The 14,190-nt window shown below is 40.8% G+C and overlaps 1 protein-coding gene across 26 annotated transcripts in view; it reads right to left on the reverse strand.

Annotated features, from left to right (window-relative positions):
* LOC116714646 (plectin-like) overlaps positions 1 to 14,190 on the reverse strand; it is a 136,693-nt gene continuing 122,503 nt past the window's right edge. For 25 of the 26 annotated variants that reach the window (XM_032555388.1, XM_032555380.1, XM_032555371.1 and 22 more), the window contains 4 exons: positions 10,563 to 13,916; positions 1,177 to 8,327; positions 863 to 979; positions 1 to 702 (listed from right to left, as the gene is read on the reverse strand). In XM_032555388.1, coding sequence (XP_032411279.1) covers positions 2,142 to 8,327; positions 10,563 to 13,916 — 9,540 coding nt within the window. In that variant the 3' untranslated portion in view covers positions 1 to 702; positions 863 to 979; positions 1,177 to 2,141. The remainder of the gene's footprint in view (positions 703 to 862; positions 980 to 1,176; positions 8,328 to 10,562; positions 13,917 to 14,190) is intronic. The other variant, XM_032555509.1, reaches the window with a different exon arrangement.

The raw sequence follows: 14,190 nt of genomic DNA on the forward strand, positions 1-14,190 counted from the left end.
TCCTGTTGGCATATTTATTTACAGCATGTTATCTTCAAATACACCAAAAATTCTCGTTTTCGTTAAAGCAACATTTGCCCCCAAAAAGCAGAATCAGCCTGTGACGCTAAAATGAAGTGAACTTACAAAAGAAGTTTTACATTTGACAAAAATGTTTCTTCTTAATCTCAGCAAAGTTAATAAAACATGCAAGGCACATTTATAACAGCAAAAACATGTTTAAAACAATGTAAAACGATGCAAAACAGAAATGCATAGTATGGAGAAAAAAAAACAAAAATAAAAACAAGAAGCAGAATAAAATTTGTCTTTTCAGGTTGCTGTTGCAAAAACATCAGATAACAGGAGTGAATCTGAAAGAATGCATACATTCATACTACTGAAATTATTGACACTTTGGTTTAACTGGATTTATAATAAATCAATTAACATAAGTGTAACCAAAGCCAAAACTGTGCTTTAATTTCGCTGAAGTGTCACAATTTCAAGTAAAGTCTGTTGGTGCAGATTGTGTTATGGGAGGGGGTATTTATTTTAACATATTCTAGAGAGAAAAAAAAATCACTATTATTATTCAAGTAAGAATAACATGCCAAAGGCACACAACTAGAGAATGTTTGCAGAAAAATGGCATCCCAAGATGAAGTTCACTCAGTCTCAGTTTTCCTCAACTGTGACACATGATGGTGGAAGGAAGTGGATCTAGGAACAAATAAAATCACTATGAAACACAAGTAAAATCAACCAAGCCATGCAGCAAATAAAAGGAAAAAAAAAGAAGCAAAAAACAAATAGAAAACACTTTTGGGTTTTCGTTTTTCCAAGCATGAATGGTAATAGCGTCTTGTGCTGAGCGTTTTACCTGTTTTTGTGTGCGGGGGCGACACTGACACACATTTCCACCAATAACAGGCGAGGTGCGCACTCTGGTCGACTGAGTATCCATGCTAACGTTTTGGAGTCTGATTGATTGAGCCATCTATCGAAAGAGAAGAGGTCGAAGAGCAAAAGGTTCTATTAGGAGTCTGAAACGTTGAGTAGACACAATGTACAGTTTTAGCCCATGAGATGGGAAGAACGGCAAAAACGGCTTCGAGATGCGTTCGAAATCAATGAAGGGAAACAAAGTCATGAAAATAAAGAACAATGAACAAAAAAAACATAAAATCAACTTACAAAAGTCAAAAATCAGGCAGCTCTGTGAAGGGGTGCAGGATTGAGTGTGACATCATCTTGGGATTTAGCTGGAACACTTGACTGATGTTCAATTTGAGATACCCACAATTTAGAGTTTGCACAACAACAAAGAATTGTAGTCGTCCACTGATTACAAAATGCCAAAGGTAACGACAACGTGGAACTCGTTTCACAATGCATGATTACAACAGTTTTCAGTAATGTGTTCCAATAGTGTTTCATTTTGTAGTGTTTGACTGGTATAATTGCTGTTGTCATTTACTGGGTACAGTGTACACATGGAGAGAGAAAAAGACAATAAGAATATCATTACATACTCTATACAAACATTTCAAAGTTTCAAAGGCATCCATACATTTTTCAATAAAAACCATTAAAACTGTGTTGACATTCAATTTGTCATTACTACCAGTCATAAAGTTATAAAACAGCCAAAAAAAAAAAAAAAATTAAATCCACTAAATGACTAACAGCTTTAAAAAGAAAAAAAAGAGAATAGTGGAAAAATAGTTTTGTTTGGTATGCATACAATATATATTAGTCTTAGATAGCACTAGTGTACATCTATTGAACACTTGTAAAAAAAAAAAGAGAGAAAAAAGCATAGTCACTTAAAAACAGCAGAAGTGTCATGCTTTGTTTTGAATTTTGTCTTAGAAAATTTTGACTTGTTAATCTGTATTAAATTATTTTGATTTTCTGGATTTTTGGTGATGCATGACTACACCCTCACAAGAGAGGCATTTGTTGATACTGTTACTGTTAAAAAAATGGATAAAGAAATCCGTAGCTAAGGCAATGTTAATTTGACCACATGCAATTATGAATAAATAAATTATACTTTTTTTTTTACTACTGTAACTATTTTTTTCTGTTAGAAATGCATCTATAAAGTGCATTAGTACTATTGGTTCTTAAAAGTTGTTAGGAACAGCAGTAGCTAATCAATATCTGCGACTGTAGCTGGATGTAGATGTGAAGGAGGAGGATGAGAAGTTCATGCTACCGAACCCTGAGCCAGCATCAATGCTGCCTCTCCTGGATCCAGATCGGGATCCGGTTCTTGAGCCGGTCCGAGAGCCATATGCAGATCCAGAGCCACTGGCATTGTAGGGACTGTAGAGGCCTTTGCTAGATTGTGAGGAGGCCTCCAAAAGCCTTAAGCCACTTCCCTCCTCCACCATGCTTTTGTCCATGGCATCTTTGAATGAGATTTTCAGCTTGGTTTTTGGGCACGTCAGATATTTTGAATAGGCACTGACATCCCTCAGTTTTTGGGCAGTACGAGCATCGATTGTTCCTTTTCTGATGGACTCATCCAGAGACACTCGGCCTGTGACATCAGGCTCAATAAGTCCACCTGTCAAATATTGAACCTCAAGGAAACGCTGACCAGCCTCATAATATAGCCAGCCTTTCTTCAGAGCTTGGGAAGCTGACATCTTCACCTTAGTTCTGGGGTCTTCAAATCCATTAAAAGCTTTCAGTGCCAGGTTGAGACGATCAACCATAACCTTATCAACCAAGCCTTTGTCTGTAGCTTCGGTAACTGGCAACTTTTCCCCACTTGCAGGGTCAATAATTCCTCCTGTGCAGGCTTGGGCCTCAAGTAGCCTTTGGCCTGTAATGTTGTCCACCAAGTTTCTATGGATTGCTTCAGTGATAGACACTTTCTCCAATGTGTCTATGTCCAATATTCCTGCTATGGGTCCTGTCTCTTCTGATGGGTCATTCCATATCATTGCAGGTGGTTTAGTGGATGGTATAGGGCTCATGGAAGTGGAGTAACTGGAACCAGTGGTGGAGCCAAATGAGGATGAGCGTGAACGGAAGCCTCCCATACCTCCAGAAAGCATGTCAGCAAACTCTGTAATGGACAGGTTCCCAGCTCTGTATTTATCAAGAGAATTCTGGTCAATGTATCCACGTGAAATAGCATCATCAACGTCATACTGCCTGCCTGACCTTCTATCAATGATTATGGATTTGACAGAGCCATCAGAGGAGGTCATTGTGATTTCCTCCCATTCACACTCTTGTTCCGAAAGCTCCAGGTAAGTTTGGTGGTCAATGAGTCCTTTGCGGTAGGCCTCATACACAGACATTTCTTTGCCTGTCTCTGGGTCTACAATGACAATTCTGCGTTTACGGACAGATGATTTAGAGGAGGTCTTTCTTTCTCGCTTCTTTTCTTTCAGTAGCAGAAGAACCAGGCCAGTATCAGGATCAGTAATACACCTCTCCATAAGTTGGAGGTAGGTTAGATTTTCTTCAGTATTGGGATCAAAGAAGCCTTTGGTGTCATCAGATGGGTCAGACAGAATCTCATTCATTTCTTCATCAAAGAAACCACGGTTGTAGGCTACCTCAACTGGTAAACGATGACTTTCTTCTGGGTCAATAATTCCACCAGTGGCAATTTGAGCTTCTAGGAGACGGATGCCATGATCTTTCAAGATGAGTCCCTTTTTCATGGCCTGGAACAAAGAGATTGTTTTGCCTGAATAAGGATCTCTATACCCTGTCACTGCACGCTCAGCAGAGAGAAGCTTGTCTTTGAATTCTGGACCTACAATTCCCATCTTTACAGACTCATTTACTGTAAGTTTAAGGTTCTTGATTGGATCAACGACATATCCTGTGGCTGCCTGAGCCTCAAGAAGTTCAAATGCAGTGCCTGGTCTAATCATGTTTTTCTTCATGGCCTGGTAAATTGATAGGCGTTCTTTGCTCGACTCCAAGAACACTCCAGCAATACAACTTGTGCCCTCAAGGTATCTTGAGAGTCTTTTGCTAACTTCCTCTACTGAAAGAATGCCTTCATTCAATTCAGTGACAGTCTGCTGATCAATAATTTGTGAGCGAATCAGCTCCTCCATTGTGATCTGTTTTCTCAAACCCCTGAATGTTAACCTCTTATTTCCCAGGGAGAGTAGTCGCAATCCACCCTCAAGCTTGCATCTCTTGAGAAGCTCTGAATATGACAGTTGTTCTTCAGTAACAGGATCAATGAACCCCTTGACACTGTCTGTGAGTTTCTCGTTGGTCTCCTTGTTCATATAACCTCTTTGCAAGGCAATGTCAGCTGGAAGATGGAACTGGAATTCTGGATCAATGATGCCTCCAGTAGCAGTTTGAGCCTCCAGCATTTTAAGGGCATAATCCTCTGGAACAAGATCCTTTTTCATGGCCTGGAAAAGAGATATGACCTTCCCACTGTATGGATCCTTATATCCAGTGACAGCTCTTTCAGCTGAAAGCAGTTTGTCATGGATCTCAGGTCCAACAACTCCCTTACGAACAGCTTCATCAACAGTGAGTGTCTCGTTCTTAACTGGATCAATAATAAAGCCTGTTGCAGCTTGTGCCTCTAAGAGAGTAAGGCCTATTTCTGGTTTAATAAAACCTCTTTTCATTGCTTGATATATGCTAATCTTGGAGCTTGAGTCTGTTGTGACACCAGCGACGCAGCCTGTGCCATAGAGATACTGTTTTACACTGGTCATCTCCATTATATCACGAATGTCTCTCTTGCCCTGTTTCAGAAGGTTGTATGTCTCGAGATCAATGATGCGGGCGTTGTAGAGCTCCTCAATAGTTATTCTTCTTCTTATAGTCTTATATGACAATGGACTGTCATGTCTGACAACTTCTCTCTGCTCCATTATCTCAATTATAATGATAATCATCCGTTCTTTAGTGATTTTACCAGAACGGTATTCTTCCAAGAGTTTCTGCCTCTCATGCTCTGGAAGCAAATTTGAGTTCATGACATCCCACAGGTTCATTGGTTTATCAGCAAGGCCCTCAATTGGAATGTCAATTTGGGTGCTAGTAAGATCACTCTGGGTTTGTTCTTCTGTATAAAGGTATGTCTTTTCCACGACAGTTGGAGACTGAGGTTTGGAGAGCGGCAGGATATACAGGCCTGTGTCTTTATCTTTTTGGCATTTGTCTTTAAGTTGCTTATAGCTTGCATTTTCGTCAGTTTCTGGATCTGAGAAAGGCTTGCTGTCATCAGAAGATTCAGACAAGGTCTTGGCAACTTCCTTACTGAAAATGTTCTTCTGGTATGCCATATCAGTTGGGACCCGGTGGCTCTTTACAGGATCAATGATTCCACCACTGAACATCTGAGCTTGCAACAGGGGAATGGCATGTTCTTTGAGTATAAGATCCTTTTGCATTGCTTCATAAAGGGAGATTTTCTTCCCAGTGAATGGATCCTTGTAGCCAGTGACTGCTTTTTCTGCAGAGAGGAGTTTTTCATGGAGTTCTGGACCAACAAGTCCTGCCTTCACTGCCTCATCTACTGAGAGACATTGGTTTTTTACTGGATCTACAATGAACCCAGTTGCAGCCTGAGCCTCAAGAAGCAAAATGCCAGTGTTTTGCCTGAGGAACTTTTTCTTCATAGCTTGATAGATACTTATTTTCTCTTTGGTAGGCTCCAGGTATATTCCAGCAATGCTCTCAGTGCCCTGGAGGTATTTACTGACATTTGGATTCTCACTGACTTTTTTAGGTGTTGTTTTGCCTTGCTGAAGAAGGTCAAAGGTTGTTTTGTCAATTATTTTGGAATCATACAAGGAGTCTGCTGGAACATAATCTCTGAGTCCCTTAAAGCTGGACTGTTCCTTTTTCTTAGCCTCCTTCTCTTGCACAATTGTGATAATGATCTTGATAAGCTTTTCAATTGTAACTTTTCCTGATCTAAACTGTCTAATCAGTTCAAGTCTCTGTTCTTCAGTGAGATAGTCAGAGTGGATAATTTCCCATAGTGTCATTTTTCTGCCCTTGAATGGCCCAGAGTCAAGCTCCACAGTTGCTTGTGTCATAGCGTCTTTTGTTTGGGCTTCGGTGTATGTTGCTTCTTCTTTATCGTTAATTGCTTCATCACTAAGTGGAAGAAGCTTAAGACCAGTTTTTTTGTCTGTAACACACCTGTCAAACAGCTGAGAGTATGTGACATTTTCTTTTGTGTTTGGATCAAAGAAACATTTAGTTTCATCAGTTGGACTGCTTAGACGCTGTTTCATTTCATTATCTAAATAATTTCTCTTGAAAGCAACATCATCAGGTATACGATGGCTCTTCACTGGATCAATGATGCCACCACTGGTCATTTGGGCATCAAGCAGTCGGATACCTTGTTCTTTAGGAATGAGATCTTTCTTCATTGCTTGGAAAAGAGAGACTGTGTTTCCAGTGTAAGGATCTTTGTAACCAGTAACAGCTCGCTCTGCAGACAGGAGCTTTTCATGCAGCTCAGGACCAATAACCCCAGCTTTGACGGCCTCATCAACAGTGTACTTTTGATTTTGAACAGGGTCGACCATGTAGCCTGATCCTGCTTGAGCTTCAAGCATTTTCAAAGCAAGCCCAGTCCTCATCATGTCCCTCTTCATAGCTTGATAGAAGGACATTGTCTCTTTGGATGAATCAATAAGTACCCCGGCTATGCAGTTTGTGTCCTGGAGTGCTTTGTGAACTGGTTTCATTGCAGAGACATCCTTGACTGATACATTTCCTTTTAGCAATTTGTTGTAAAGATCATTATCAATGACTTTGGATTCCAGGAGTTCACTGGCAGGAACAGATGTTCTTAAACCATCAAAGGTTATTTCCTTCTTCTTCTCCTTCTCCTCAGCCACAGTGATAACTATCTTAATTATCTTTTCAATGGTTATTTTGCCAGTTTTGTACTGGCGGAGAAGGTCTTTTTTCTGATCTTCAGTAAAGTACTCTGAGTTGATGATCTCCCAGATGGTGACAGTTTTACCCTGGAATCTTCCGAATGGCACAGACACAGTTGTTTTGTTGAAAACATCTTTGGTCTCCTCTTCTGTGTACATCCTAGAGCACTGAGCAGCTTTTTCTGTAATTGGCAGGAATAACAGACTGGTCTCTGGGTCAGCAGTGCATCTTGCCATAAGTTCAGAATATGTCAGGGGTTCCTGAGTGCTAGGGTCAAAATATCCCTTTGTGTCATCTGATGGTTTTTCCATAACCTTATTCATTTCTGCATCATACTGTCCCTGTTTATAGGCCGTTTCATTGGGTACGCGGTGACTGTTGACAGGGTCAACAATGCCACCAGTGGCGAGTTGGGCTTCAAGGATTCTTATTGCCTGATCACGTTCTATCAGATCTTTCTTCATTGCTTCGAAAACAGAGATCTTTCCACCAGTGTAAGGGTCTTTGTAGCCAACAACAGCCCTTTCAGCTGAAAGCATTTTGTCATGTAGCTCAGGGCCAATCAAACCTTCCTTCACTGCCTCATTAACAGAAAGTTTCTGATTCTTTTTGGGGTCTAAAATGTAACCTGTGGCAGCCTGTGCTTCAAGAAGAATCATGGCTGTGCCAGGGGTAATCATTTTTTCCTTTGAAGCTTGGTAAACAGACATCTTTTGATTTTTTGGTGTTAAAACACCAGCAATGGCATGCTTCCCTTTAAGAATTTGCTTTAGATTGTCAGCTTCACTAAGCTCCTGAACTGTGGTTTTGCCGTCTTTAAGCTTGTCAAAGTCCTTCTTGGGTAAAAGACCAAGGTCATGGAGTCTGCTTGCTGGTACCTTATCACGGATACCATCGAAAGCTAGAGGATCTGGTCTCTTTTCTACACCATCTGCCATATCAGCAGGAGCTTGACCATTGTAAATTGTCTTTGTTATCTCAATGGTTTTTAAATGTACATGTTCTTTGTTAGCGTCAATGTCAGTTTCCCCTGGATGTTGATCTTTCTGGGCCTCAAGCTGTTGTAATTTCTCACGCAGTTTCTGGTTTTCTTCTGCAAGAATTCTTTCTTGCTCTAACTTCTTTCTCTCTAGTTCTTGCATTTCTTTCTGCTTATTTAGCATTTCTTGCTCTGCCACTTTCTGTTTACTGAGTGCTGCATCCATAGTAGCCAGAAGGTTCTTCTTCTCCTCCTCCATCTGCTGTTTTTGGCGTTCTTGTTCATCTTTGAGAGCTTTTGCCTTCCTCACTTCTTCTTCAAACTGACTTTCCAGTCTCTTTTTCTCTTCTTCAATTAGCTTCTCCTTCCTCAATAGCATCTCCTTTTCAGACAAGAATGTCTGTTGAAGCATGGTCTTCTCATGTTCAATTTGTTTCTGTTGTGCATCAGCCATCTAATGGAAGAACAGAAAAAAGTAAGTTACTACAGGTTTATAGAACATACATTTGCTTTAAAACCATTTTTGCTAATAAATCTGTAATGAACAAGTTTTGTACAATGCACTCTGCTTAGGCGTTAGAGGATCAGACTACATTTTTACTAATACAGACCATGTCTAACACTAAATGGCAAGATGGAGAAGAAAAGTTTGAGGGACTTTCAAAGTGAGGATGAGGTTGTGAGGACTTCACATGCATGAGCCATGGAACGAGGTGCTTTGCTCTTGGTTTAGGTCCGCCCATTTCCCCAAAATTAAATCGTTTCATAATTTACTGGATTGTTTATTGTTATCATAAAACATGTCAATGAATGCACTGACCTACAGTTGCCCAAAAAAGACTGGAAAGAGGTTAATACTTTATTGTTGGCTTATTGTTATTACGATAAATGCTAAAAAATATTCTGATTCATTTTACATCCTTATTGCCTATCCCCATTTCATAATTTCACAAAAATATACAATGTGTTCTTTGTATAGTTGGTACAGTGTAGTTTATTCTTTTATTTTTATAAATTTGAAAAATAAAATCCAACCTTGACTCTGAAAACTTAAGAATATAGTAACTACTTTAAGTCAGCAAGTAACAATACATATAACATGAAAAATAAGAAAAAAAATGCATTTTGTAAACTGTTGAGTTTAATTCATACATATTATCCACATGAAAATTCAGTATGAATTATGTGGATAATTCAGTATTATACCTTCCTAAAGGCCATTGGTTGTACTCAAGCTTGTTTAAGAATAATAAAATTGACCTTTTGGAATATAGGGTGCTGTTTCAACCAATCAATCAATAAACAAATAAATAAATAAATAAATAAATAAACACTAATGTCCCTATGAAATAAAGACAAAAAAATACATTAGAAAAATATTTTTTAATGGGGGGCATATCTTGCCAATCGCCATTTATTTATTTAAGGACTTTTGTATGCAATTCATTATTTATTAATTTTATAATGGGGTTCTACTTTGTGACATTTATTTTGTAAATGCCACTTTACATACTTCAGGGACGTTTATTTTCTTAACTCGTTTTTTTTTAAGCTGTTTTATTTCAGGATCTCATATTGAAATGAGGCAGTATAGTTTTCTCTGTGGTTTTCGGAGTTTTGCGCAAAACGCCGCCCCCTCGTTTGAATACAAGAACATGAACTAAAGGAGTCAGAAATTAAAAACAGTTTTAAAAAAAAAAGCCCATGAAATATGTAAATAAATAAATAAATACATTTATATTAAATAGCTCCCCATTTAAAAAAAAAGGTTTTATAATGACTTTGTTTTTATTTCATGGAGATGTTTATTTTGTAGCTGGTCATTATTTATCATTACTATATATATTTATTTCATTTTGAATGACTCAGCTCAATATATTGAAATGGCCAACTCCAAGTTATAACGTTAATATAATGAAAATGTCGCTGCCTGTTTAATATAGAAAAATTATCTTCAATTTCTCCAACCTGACAGTCGGTTAAATAACGGACGGCTATAAAACTTCATTTGCAAAACATCTATGACTAAACATACATTTGTGTATGATATGCGAAAATAAGAAAGTCCTTAGTGTTATCTTAGAGCTGGAGAAAATAATTACATTAAATACTATGTTAGAGGGACATGATGTGGGACAGTGAAAATCTATCAGACTTTAATAAACTGGCAATAAAGCCAAAGATTTTTTAGTTTATGTATTAATTACACCGCAATGTGTCATAATAATATACCTAAATAAAGATTTTAAATAAAGATTAATTGAATTTTTGTCAAATCGTTCTTTTAGATTGGTCTAATTCATGATTTTGGTGGATCTCTCTACTATTAAACATGCTTATGAAATTACCCATTAGTTGTTGTTTTTTTTTTGTTTATTTTTAAACTGATCTACCATACTTTTGTAGGTCTTACGGATTTAACCTAAATGTGAAGTTAAAAGAGAACGAGACATGGTTTAAAATGGAAAATGATTCCACGACATCAGAAGGCATTCGGGATATGATCCGCATGAGCACAGTGCACTGTAAGAAAATGAAAATGAAAATCATGACATAATTAAAAATATCGATTTGTGATTAGTATAATGAAAGAAAGAACAAAGTAAATTTTAAGGAAGAAATGGGTTAGTATCTAGACAGTATTGACAATGACATGAGCTGCTCTGCTATGTCATTTTTGACACAATACCTCTTTTGACTTATTTTGAAGGTCCTCAGCCTCCCTTTTCAGCCTAGCCTTCTCATTCTCTAGGTCTGCGATCGCTTTGCGTAAATCATCAGCCTCTTTGCTGGTATTTTGTCTCTCATACTCCAGTTTTTCGACAGCCGTCATTTTTTGTTTTGTGGCAATTTCTGTCTCGTGAAGGCGGGCTGCAATCGTGTCTGCCTGTTTCTTGAACTTTTTAGCCTCTTCTTCAGCTTTGGCCTGGGCATCACTGAGCTGAGAGACCTGAAGTTTGAGTTTTTCGGCTTCTGCTAGGATTCCCAGTTGCTTTCGCCTTTCTGCTTCAAGAGATCGCTGGTACTCCTCAGTTTCCTCCTCTAGACGCTGCTGCATTAGCTGTTTGTCCTCCATAAGCTTTTGCGCCTGCTCCTGAGCCAGATCTTTCTGCTTCTGGAGCATCTCAGCCTCAGCTTTGAGTCTGGATGCCTCTTGTATGGCTTGCATTTTCTCCTTGAGCATTTTGTCTGCAAGTGCTCGCTGCTGGTTGAGATCGTCTTCTGCAATCTGTCTCAAGCGAGCAGCCTCTTGGGCCTCGACACTGAGCCTAGCGGCATCTTCCGCAAGCTTCTTCATGTTCTCGGCCTCCTCAGCAAGGAATTTTTGCGTGTTGTCCTTGTCTTTTTTGATAAGCCGCTGATTTTCCTCCTCAATTCTTATCTTCAGCTTGAGTAGTTCCTCCATCTGAACCTTAACTTTGAATAGTTCGTCTTCTACCTGGGCCTTCTGTTTGACGGCATCATCGACTTCATCCTTCAGGCGCTGGAGCTCTTCATCCAAGACAGATTTCTGTTTATCTGTTTCGTCAAGCTGAAGTTTGACTATAGTGAGCTCTTGCTCCACTTGGAACTTTTGCTTTAGCGTTTGCTCGGCCAGGTTTTTGTGCTTCGCCATCTCAGCATCGGCTTGTTGTTTCTGCTTGAGGGCTGCGGCTTCTGCCTGTGCTCGCTTGGCAGCTTCGTATTCAGCCTCCTTCCTCAACCTCTCAGCATCTTCTTGAGCTTGGGCTTGGATGGCAGCTTCCTTCTCAGCAGCGGCCTTTTGTCTTTCTGCGTCCTCTGCTTGTTGGCGAAGGAGAGCCGCCTCCCTCTCTGCCTTCTCCTTGGCGGCTTCTGCCTCCTTAGCGAGCTTCTTGGCTTTCTCGTACTCCTCCTTGAGTTTCTTCTGCATTAAGCCGTCCTCTTTCTGTTGAGCGAGGACACTTTGCACTTGCTCTTCTGCTGCGTTGCATTTGAGGGCGGCTTGTTGGGCGACAACAATCTGTTTTTCAGCTTCTTTGTCAGCTTCATCTTTCTGCTTTCTGGCTTCTTCTGCTTTCTTTTTCAGACGCTCGAGCTCGTCTTGGGCCACCTTGCGTTGTCTGGCTGCCTCTTCCTCTGCTGCCGCAATTTTCTTGACCTTTTCTTCTGCTTCTCTTCTCCTCCTTTCTTCCTCAAGGGCAAGCTTCCTTAGCTTCTCAGCCTCCTCTTCTGCTCTGAGCTTGCTTTGTTGAGTTTCCTCTGCAATGTTCTTTAGCTTATTAAGTTCCAGCTCCAGATCAAGTTTTCCAGACGAAGCCCTTTCAAAGTTAAGCTTTAGGATTCGGATTTCCTCTTCAACGATCCGCTTCTGTTTGAGGGTGTCATCCACCAATGCCCTTTGTCTGTCCATTTCATCCTCAGACGACTTTTTGAGCTGAACTATCTTTTCCTCAATGTCTTGCTTGTGTTGGTTTGCCTGGTCCTCAAGAGCTTTCCTCTGGTAAGCCTCATCCTCAGCTTGTCTCCTCAGTCTCTCGTTTTCAGCCTCCTTCTCTTTCAGGGCAATCTCAGCCTCTGTTTTTAGGCAAGTAGCGTCACTGATCGCAGAGAGCTTCTCTTTGAGAATCCTCTCAGCCTCCGCTCTCTGTCGAGCCGCCTCTTCCTCTGCAATCTGCCGCTGATGCTTGGCTTCCTCAGCAATGGCTCTGAGTCGACTTGCTTCCTCAGCCAGGTCCCTCATCTTGGAGGCTTCTGCTTCAAGAAGCTGTTTACTCTTCTCTGTGTTGGACATGGACTCCTTTTCTGCTTTAGACCTCAACTGGATAAGTAAATCCATCTCACTCCTAACTTTGGCCAGTTCATCTTCCAGTTGTTTCCTTTGTTGCTGGGCAGCAAGGACTTCGTTCTTCAGACGGTAGAGTTCGTCCTCAAGCAAGGATCTCTGCTGTTCTGCATTGTCAAAATCTGCCCTGAGTCGAATGAGCTCCTGTTCCGCAGTGAGCTTCTGCTGAGCCGTGCTCTCGGCTACCTTCCTCTGCCTCTCCAGTTCTTTCTCCGCCATGTCCTTCTGCTTCAGAGCCGACTCCTCAGCTTTGGCTCGCTTCTTGGCCTCGCGCTCCGCATCCTCTTTTTGTTTCTCAGCTTCTTCCTGGGCTAGCATCTTCTTGTGCGCTTCTTCTTCGGCTTGCAGTCTCAGACGAAGGGCTTCGTTGGCTTTCTGTCTCCATTTCTCCAGCTCCTTCTCTGCTTCTTCTCTGGCATTTTCTGCACCTTCCTGTTGCTTCTTGAGACGAGTTGCTTCTTGTTGCAGCTGAAGGACAGTGCCGTGCTCTTGCTTGAGTGATTCCTCCAACTTGGAGGTCTTTTCTGCAAACGAAATATGTTTGCTCTGGAGTTCAGCGGCAGCGCTTTTCTGGGCTGCTTCATGAGCCACTTTGATTTGTCTTTCTTTTTCAACCTCGGCTTGCTTGACTTGCCTCTCAGCTTCCTCGGCCTGCCTTCTGAGGTTTTCAAGGTCTTCAAGAGCTTTTTGTTTCTGTTTCGCCGCCTCCTTCTCCGCCTCAGATTTGCGTTTAAGTTCCTCCTCGGCCAGGCGCTTTTTCTGTGTCTCTTCGCTGACTTGTTTACGGAGCTTCTCTGCCTCTTCCTGTGCTGCCTTTCTTTGTTTCTCTGCTTCATCGGCTCTGTTGCGAAGTTGCTTGAGCTCAGATTCTGCGGTAGCCTTTTGTTTCACGGTGGTCTCAAGCTGGAGTCTTATAAGACGGATCTCCTCTTCAATCTTGACTCTGCTTTGTAGAGCTTCATCCACCTGCTGGCTTTTGTCTTGGATCTGTTGCTCTGAGAGGTTTTTAAGCTCACACAGCTCCAGCTGGATGTTTTGCTTTTGGTTTTCTGCATCTACAGCAGCGATCTCTCTCCTGTTTACTTCCTCCTGCATTTTCAGCTTCAGCTCTCGGGCCTCTTTTTCAGCTTTAGCCACGGCCTTCGCTTGAGCTTCAGCTAACTGCTTCTGTTTGTCTAACTCAGCCTGCATCTCCGCCATCTTTTTTTGTTCTTCCGCTTTGAGTTTCTGTGCAGCTTTCTGCATTAGTGGAAGCAAATGGTAAAGAAAGGATTATAATCAAGCATGACAGGTTAAAGGTAATACTTTACATTGACCGGCTCAAAACAGTGTGGGTTACAATTGTCTTTACGTTCTCCATCAGAGCCAAAACACACTTGTTTAAGAGCAGGCTAATGTGAAGCATTACCGTGGCAGTGTTAAGGTTAAAATTAGCTCAAAGAAAAGTTCAATCACTTGATGCAAATTAGGTGCACATTCATAAAGGTGATGTTAAAAATCACGATGCAATCAA

Source organism: Xiphophorus hellerii, chromosome 3 (genome assembly GCF_003331165.1).
Source record: "Xiphophorus hellerii strain 12219 chromosome 3, Xiphophorus_hellerii-4.1, whole genome shotgun sequence".
Taxonomy (NCBI): Eukaryota; Metazoa; Chordata; class Actinopteri; order Cyprinodontiformes; family Poeciliidae; genus Xiphophorus; species Xiphophorus hellerii.